Source organism: Poromitra crassiceps (assembly GCF_964638095.1).
Source record: "Poromitra crassiceps genome assembly, contig: HAP1_SCAFFOLD_232, whole genome shotgun sequence".
Classification (NCBI taxonomy): Eukaryota; Metazoa; Chordata; class Actinopteri; order Beryciformes; family Melamphaidae; genus Poromitra; species Poromitra crassiceps.
In genome coordinates, this window is record NW_028152160.1 from 309,985 (window position 1) to 319,253 (window position 9,269).

At 42.7% G+C, this 9,269-nt stretch overlaps 1 protein-coding gene across 1 annotated transcript; it reads right to left on the reverse strand.

Moving 5' to 3' along the window:
- Positions 1 to 844: 844 nt before the first annotated feature.
- Positions 845 to 8,567, reverse strand: LOC310770804 (ATP-sensitive inward rectifier potassium channel 8-like; the record flags this gene model as incomplete). Its single annotated transcript, XM_083663515.1, has 4 exons — positions 845 to 1,081; positions 1,915 to 2,131; positions 4,473 to 4,618; positions 8,400 to 8,567. The coding sequence occupies 4 exons, from the start codon at positions 8,565 to 8,567 to the stop codon at positions 845 to 847; spliced, it is 768 nt and encodes a 255-aa protein (XP_083519641.1).
- Between the last annotated feature and the right edge of the window lie 702 nt (positions 8,568 to 9,269).

Here is a 9,269-nt window from a genome sequence, read left to right on the forward strand (position 1 = left end):
AACTGGGACTGACAATGTGTCTGGGGGAAAAAACAGACGTGGAATCAAAGTGGCTACAGAAGGAAACTGGTTATGTTTAAATGCAATGAATATTCCCTTCAACCCAGTTACTCAAATACTAGTAACTTGAGTAACCGTAAAAAAGTGCTCAGTATTTAGGCTATATATACAGGTGCATCTAAAAAATGAGATTATTGTGGAAAAGTCAATTTTTTGTAATTTGTAATTTAATTCAAAAAGTGAAACTTTAAGATCAGTGGTTCTCAAAGTGGGATCCAGGGACCCCCAGGGGTCCCCAACAAAAAGAGGGTTAATTTATTTTCACTATAATTCCATCCATAAGTAACACAATGACAACGTATGACTATTTTGGTCATGGGTTTCATACACTTTCTCGAATAAAACATCTAAAAGCACAAATCCTCTCAGATGGGGGACCCTGGGACAAAATCTTACAGAATGGGGGTCCGTGTTCTAATTGGTATCAGTTTAGGTGAAAGTGAAATATTTCAAGCCTTTTTTGTCTTAACTTTGATGATTAAGGCTTACAGCTGATGAAAATCAAAAATCCAATTGTGTTAGGCAAGTTACTTTCAAAATGTAATATACTACATATTACTAGTTTCTTTCATTTGAAAGTAATAAGTTACTTTACAATATTACTGAAGTTAGAAGGTTATTGTGGATCAGGGGCTTTAAGGTGTTGAGAGATAAATTGAGGCAAGGCAGGGAACAGAAAGAGAATTAGTCCCAACTGAGGCAGCAGGCCAGGTGATATGCTAACACCCACGATCCTCTTGCCCACCAGGAAGAGCAGGGCAGCCAATAGGAGCCAGGCCTGATGTCAGGTGACGGCGCCCTCGGAGGGGGTGAGGAACTGGACTTTGGGAATGGTGAGCGCAGAGTTATTCCTCCGCAGCCCTCCGCTGCCTCCCGCTCCTTTCCGCATGGAGTTGTTGCGTCGCATGGAGTTGCGCTTCCGCAGGGAGTTCTGGTGCGACAGCTCACTCTTTTGAAGGGTCTGGATTAAGATGGACGGCTTCTCGTCTAGCTCTCTGGAGCTGCAGCGGGGCGTCGCTACCTTCAAGAGCAAACAAAGACCACTTTAAAGGGATAGTTCCGATTTTTTTATGTGGGGTTGTAAGAGGTAGGCCTAATTGCCGACAGTCAGTGTACTACATGCAATAGAATGCAGCCAGCGCGGTCCCAGTTTGGAGAAATGGAGACCGGCCGCGTCAGGCAGTAGAGCTGTCTGCTGAGTGTGAACAGGGTCACGAGCAACAACGTAAAACACAACAGAAAAAACACATACAATGCTTCCATACTGCTCACCTGGTGTAATCCAACTCTCCACAAGCCCTGAGATGCCAAGTTTTGTTTATTAGATTTTAGTGTGTGATGTCACTAGTGTCCTCCGCTATTTCCAGTGTTTACAACAACCTGTCGCCTAGGCAACAATCTGCTCTTCAAGAGAACGTCTACGTTCGCTGTGACCATTATGGTTGGAGCAGTGTTATTTGATGTTATTTTCGAGCAAATGAATATGGGGTAAATGTGTCCAGTGATGCTTTACTGACACAGACCAGCTAGCTTGCTCGCTAGCTGGTGTTTGTGGGTGCTGGGTTTGTATTTACCGGTGTAAGGTCATGTTAGTTTTGTAACTTAGCGTATTTGCGTTCACGTGTGGAAGGAAAGATTTTCTAAAGCACTGCTTGTGTGGAGGCAGTTATTATGGAGGAAATACCCTGTTTTCAAAAATACCCGTGTACGTGTGGACTAGGCCTTAGGCCCGATGCCGAACCCAAAAGAGGGTGTGACTTAGGCACTCTATAACCCATTATCATTGGTTTCTTCAGATGATTGTTAATATTTGAAAATCAGAATTTCTGTGTAAGAAGCCTGCCCGTCTCTCACCTTGACCGTGTTGCCAAACTTGGAGTAGTCCACAGAGTACACGCCGTCCTCCTCTGTTACGATGGGGAGGAAGCGGTGACCCCACTGGATCTCTTCAGCGACGTAGGAGGTGCGGGCCTGCGTGGTGATCCCCGTCGTCTCCACCACGCCCTCCAGGATCACGATCACCTCCAAGTCGCTACACTGAAGCTCCATGGCCGACAGGTCATAGAGCGGGCTGTGTAGGAGAGGGAGGGTAGGTGGGTCTTTTTCCCCTAAAGCGGACCTTTTTTAATATGATCACAGGTTGTGTTGTTATCTAAGGTCTTTGACTTAGGACTTTGGTCTGTAGCTTTTGAGACTGAGCACCAAGCTATTTTGATTGGTCCACAGTGGACCAGTGGCCCCAAACACCATAGGCACACACTTTTGTACATGATGTCTTTTGGGATAATATCATTGTTTTTGAATTAAACTTGATGTGTTTATAATGGGTGGAGAACGTTGTAAGGCCTGGTAAAACAAAACATCCTGATAAAGTGACCAGGGGTGTAGTGGAGGGTAAAGGCAGCGAAACGCAGTTTACCCACCTCTTTTCAGATCTAACTGTATCATTGACTGATACAGTTGTAATGACCTAATAATTACATGTCTCTCCCAAATCTTTTCTCATGTCTTCATATTCAATATTTCATCATATTCAATATTCCTGTTTTCTGTTGTAAACATTGTTGACTATTACCCACACCAGGAGGAAATGAAAATGAATGTGATGATGTTTTGACTGGCAGGCAATTAGCCAGATGTGCATAGCAAATATGATTTAAATGTGGAAGGAAAGGATTAAATTATATTTGCTAATAATACACTAAATACAGTATAATTATAATATAATAATATAATAATATATATACATATATCTATATATATACGGTATATATATATATACAGGTATATATATATACTGTATATATCAACAGGATTTTTTTCCTTCCCGTTGTTATTTTTTGTTCTTGCTTAAACCGAATGTTTTAGTCACTCAAGATTCTTGGGAGGACTTTTCGGCTTGGTTCGAGCCTTAAAACGCGTTGGGCTATATCTTCTGACAGGCGCTATCCCCTAATAGCGCTTGCGCACCAGTTTGCGCGTGCTTTAAGGCATGGGAAGATAGCAGTCCGCCAGGTGTTCTGCCGAGTTTTGCTCCCCCGCCCAGCAGCAAAAAAAAGCAACCCCACCTCACGGGAGCTTACTTGTAATGATTTATACAGAAATGTAACTGTTTAAAAGTGATATAATTGTCTGGTAGATGTGACCTCCCTGATTGCTAAGTTAAAACAGCCCCGAAATATGTTGGGGATGCAATTCTCGGCGGGGATGCGAAAAGGTTCACGGCACGTGTCGCAAGCGAAAATTAGAGCCGTGCCAAAATCATCTGCGCCCCAAAATGCCTGCGCAAACGGGATTTGGGTGGTCTTAACTACCAGAATTATTCACAGGCGTGGCCAGGCAAGGCTGGGCATTACGTCAATCAAAACCAATCAGATTCCCGTCTCGCAATGGCTGTTTGCACGAGGAATGCAATATGCTGTAATTCTCTCCATGCGTAATAGAGTGTACTCACTCGTGCGAGGACAGAGGGAGCTTATTGGCAGATCGTCTGTGGTGCCAACGACCCTTCGGGTTATGGAGGTAAATAGCCTATGTCCATTGTCCAACAAGTTTTCTCAATTAATTTCCCTCTTTGCGATGTGATAAAAGTTTCTCAGTGAGTTATATTTGATTGCCTCACTGAATTATCTGCTAATACCCAATTTTAGCAGCATAATTTGATGTCTAGGCTGTGCGTAATGACATCTCCAAAAGGAATTCTACTTTGCACTGTGCTGCGCTGCACGGAGATTACAGGTGCGCTCCGAGAGCGCGAGGTATTTGCGTGTAAAAGGTCCTTTTCAAAGCTCTTAGCGCAAAGTGATTGCGCGCTGCTGACGATAGGGTAATGCCATCTATCCCAGATTTTAGCGCTGAAACGCCTACTTTAGCTTGTGGCAGCCAATGCCCAGTACAATTATCACAGGTTTATCGTAATATCTATGGAGAGAATGGATGCGGAAATTACTTCCGGGGCAAATTACGTCACGAAAGGTCACGTGCCTGTTGAGCTCAATATCTCAAGTCCAAGTCATGTCTCGAGTCATGATGTCCGAGTCCAAGTCCAAGTCCAAGTCACCAAAGAAGAGTCCCATTACCTGAGTCTGAGTCTGGAGTTAACTTGGGGGTGAATCCACATGTAGGTGGAAACCACATGCCTGCTCTTGCACAAAATGTAATAATGTCACAGTATCAATATCTTGTGCCAATTAATTCTATTAGGGCCTATTACAAAAAAAAGGGGGGGGGGGTGCCTCTATCAATTAACAAGTCTGAGTCCTTGTCTCTAACCTCCGAGTCTGAATGCATGGATGCAGTCCTAGTCCAAGTCCGATTCATCAGTGCTCAAGTCCAAGTCGAGTCACGAGTCCTGAAACTGTGTCCAGGACTCAAAGTTGGACTTGACTACAGCACTGGTCTCGTCTCCCCACCTGGTTTTGTCAATGATGTGGCAGATGATGAGAGGGGCCAGTAGGAACAGGCTGTTGCTGGCCACAGCGCTCTCTGTCTGTGTCTGGACGTCGATCTGATGGATAGGGATCACCTCTCCCTCTGGTGTGGTCGTCTTCCTCACCACCTGAAGACAAACAATTATGTGTTGAGTACATTTAGGGGCCAAAACATAATGGAACTATTAACAGTTTGTGAATGTGATCTAGTCTGTCTTCTCTTAGGAGAAAACAGTCATGTTAGCATAGCTGGTTTGCTAGTTAATCTTAGCAACTGAACTATTAGCAAATTGCCCAATATCATACTACAACACTGTGCATTGTATTAAATAAGTATGTGTTTTCCTACAATGATAAAGATTAAGCTACAAGTATATACATCACTGGTACATAGTAGTGGTGAAATTCATGGGATTTTTGGAGCCTGTTTCTTAAAATTAGTGAAATAATGTAAGTACATATGACATATTGTGAAGTTATTATATAATTTAATGTTAAAAATTAGTTTGCTAACAATCATGTTATTGATGTTGCATTATCCTCACTTCTCAGAGCAATGAAATGCTGCAGTGCGTATGGCTAGTGATTATTTTTTCATTGCCACTTCAAAACCCACCAGAATCCAGCTCAACAAATTAAGAAATGCAATAAAGGAACCCTTGACAGCAAATACAACTTAATAACCTGAAGGCAATCATTTTACACCTCTATTCATTTTCACATTAGACTGAAAAGGATCCGGAATCCCTTTTTGGGCCGAAACATTATATGAGAAAGGCAGAAGTTCCTCCATTGTAGGACATCATCAAACTCATTAGCATACAAAGAGGATTATTGGAAATTGAAATCACAGCTCAGTTGTGAAGGTGTGTAGATTATGTTACATTTTCACTATAACACATCTTTAACATAGTTTTATGAATTTTGCACTGTTCAACAAAGGACAGAGGTGTTTTCTGATCAAGTCCAGCTGTAAAGTAGGAAAGAAAACACCATGGTGCTGTCGTACAACAATAAAGAAGATGCAGGCTAGAATTAAAAAATATATTAATTTATTAATTTATTTAAAGATATAATCTCATAGATTTTCATGTAAATAAATGTCTGATTTAACCAATGGTGATTGAGATTAAGATAACCCTGGTCAAAGCATATTGTACACCGCTTTATACTGCCCCCTTGTGGGTCAAGTTTAAGCAGGCTAGCATTCAGAAACTGCAGGTGGCCTACAATGACTGTATGAGAATACTGCTTGGGAGGCCAAGGTGTTGTAGTGCCAGTGAAATGTTTTGTGGTGTAGGGGTCAATACCTTTCATGCCCTACTGAGAAACCTGACATATACATTTATTTGTCATCTGAATGTTTCTCAGAATATTGTAGCGCGGGGAAAGGTGGAGTATTATGGGATAGCTAGTAGGGTGTATGTCTAACTGTATCTGTCTGTTATGTTGTTCTGTGCATGTGGGGTTTGGGGTTTTGGAGTGGCAAGTGAAGGGAGCATAGGGCCAGTGGGTGGAGACTAGGGGAGGAAGTGGGAATGGTCGGGAGAGCTGTGTGAAGCTGGAAGAGAGCAGACGTGCTGGGGAGAGCTAGGCTAGGCTAGGAGAAGCTAGCGAGGTGTTGGCGTGCCTGCCTTTATGTGTGTCTGTTCGTTCAATAAATAAAGAGTCTGATAAGCCAAAGGATCTGCCTCGGTGTGCGCCTCATTCTGCCACAATATCATAATCTTGCTTCTGACTCAGCCCAGTCTTAGTGCAATCAAGTATCAGTCCAGCACTTGGGCTCATTGGTACAGGCTCTTATTGTAGTATTTTTGATGTGCTGATGTTAATTGTTTAATTGTTTGATGTTGTTGTGTTGTTGTTTTTTACTGTATGTTTTTTTATTGGACCTTGTGTCTGCTAATAAAGATTGATTGATTGATTGATTGTAGGTTACTGTAGGTTCACAGAGTGGGCGGAGCTAACACAATAGACCCCTTATACAGCTTGTCAACATGGAGCTGCGCACGCATCGTGTAGGCAAAAAGCCCGGAGCCGCTCATTGACACAGACAGAGCTGTGTGAAAGACGCCGCTGTCAGGACTGCTCTGTGCTCATCTGCGACACACAGTTAGATTTTAGTTTTAAAATGCAGTTCTCGGCTTACTACCACAGCTTATCGCCTAGTGATAAGCAATGTTATGCATCGAAATTAACGTTGGTTAATGGGATACGTCTTACAGACCCATACCATATGCACTGGCGCTGTCAATTCGCCAAGCCTAGAGTGGCCAGCAATACATATATCGTGCATTCCTTTATAACTGGGGATAGCGTAGATAATTATTCTGTAACTTGCAAAGATATATTGTTATGTTGATAATGCACACAACTCAATAATGACATTATGTAACGTTACTTGGTCGTTCTAACCGAGTGATGTGGCTGAGCAGCCTACAGTCAGGCAGCTTACCTGATTATGAAGAGCACTACATTTCGGGCATTTTTAATGATGTCCTCGTTCCAATCAGTTCAACTCAATAATGACATTTGATTTAACGTTACTTGGTTGTTAACTAACCGAGCGATGTGGCCGTCACTAGCAGCCTACTACAGCATACCTGATATGAAATGAGCGAGCACTGCAAAGTCGGGCATTTTTAACGATTTCCTCTTTGGGCTTGCAACCAAAGACACCTACGGTTAGCATTAAAAGCAGTATGAGTTGACGGGATTCGGTAAAACTTTAGTCCTTGCTTTGTTGATAGTGTAACAGACTGTTCAGTGTTGTGTTGTGTTCTATTGCGTGTGTGCGAGGCTGTGTATGTTCCCTCCGGTTGCCGTAGAACAGGATATGTGGGGAGAATAAAGGTGTAGCTGGTTATAACGTTACAGCCTGGCTCTATCGTTTATTATTTTATTAACCAAGTGTGAATAGGCGGACCCGAATACTCTGCTACAATAGCTTTCCGATTCTGGCATCGCACTGCACAACACGAAGACATATCTAGCTCGAATAGTTTTCGGACCACTGGAAAACTACTTGACAGGGCTGCGCGGAGTCTGTCTTTCTGTCTCCGTCTTGCGCATCTGACGCTGTTTGTTGTCATTGTGACGTAGGCGTATAATTGGTCTATAGACTTACTCTGTAGGTTACTGTAGGTTCCTGACAACTGGTCAGGATCTGACTGGTCTCTGCTAGCATTACGGGTGGTTACTATGGCCGAACAAACTGACTAATGTCACATTATGCAACACTGTCTTGATCTCACCTGCAATTACCACTCATCGCCATAGGTGTCACCCAAGAGAACAAAACTGAAATCTTAGAGATCACTTTAAAGGGGACAGTGCACATTAATCAACACATGAGTTTTCACATCAGTGTACCTGCAGTCTGATAGCTGCTCCTATGATCTCACATCAGTGTACCTGCAGTCTGTGTATGATCTCACATCAGTGTACCTGCAGTCTGTGTATGATCTCACATCAGTGTACCTGCAGTCTGTGTATGATCTCACATCAGTGTACCTGCAGTCTGTGTATGATCTCACATCAGTGTAACTGCAGTCTGTGTATGATCTCACATCAGTGTACCTGCAGTCTGTGTATGATCTCACATCAGTGTACCTGCAGTCTGTGTATGATCTCACATCAGTGTAACTGCAGTCTGTGTATGATCTCACATCAGTGTACCTGCAGTCTGTGTATGATCTCACATCAGTGTAACTGCAGTCTGTGTATGATCTCACATCAGTGTACCTGCAGTCTGTGTATGATCTCACATCAGTGTACCTGCAGTCTGTGTATGATCTCACATCAGTGTACCTGCAGTCTGTGTATGATCTCACATCAGTGTACCTGCAGTCTGTGTATGATCTCACATCAGTGTACCTGCAGTCTGTGTATGATCTCACATCAGTGTACCTGGAGTCTGACAGCTGCTCCTATGATCATGCTCTTCCGGAGGTCTCCGATGCGGATCATGAAACACAAGCGGTTGTTCCTGACAGCGATCACCGCGTGGCGACTGAAGATCAGCGTCTCTGCCCGCCGGTTAGACTGGGCCGTCTTCATAAAGATACAACCTGTCATGAATACACCTGTCAGTCAACCAATCAGCACTCAATTAACCTTTCACATGCTTAAAAAAATAAAAAAATAAGAAAAGAACTACTATATAGCAAGCTCCAACCTCCCGTTCTGAAAAATGAGGAAATACCCAAAACTGCAGTTCCTCGAATGGTCACTTGAGGCTGGCTGCATTCCCCATAGACCCCCATGTTAAAATGACCAACGTTACATCAGAAATAAACATGTTTACAGCCTGGTCTCTATAAATGTTTTTTACAGAGTTGTGTTGCTAGGGAACCATTTGAAACCTAGCTTATTTCCTGTCAGTTATTGTACTATCAACAGGAAGTAAGGTTTTTAGTCTCTTAAAACAGACGGTTGGCTCTCGCAAATTTTCAAATGCTTCCGCCTAAAACGTCTGTACATCGAGCTGGGAAAACTCAGGGAAAATAACCTCTACTTTGAGAGAGGGAAATTTATATTTATGTTGTCGAGTTGAAACCGTCTATAGCTAATTTCACCATTCATGACAATTGTACGGGGGTGGATTTTTTATATAACTCACCTGTTTACAGTCTGTGGCTGCAAAGATGAATCTGATTGTATGGAAGTCAATGGGAAAATTACCCTACTTCTCACTTGTTTTATGACCTCAGTAAACACTTTCTACTTTGTTTATGGCCTCAATTTCTAGTTTCAATAAAACACGATGTTCATTTTGTA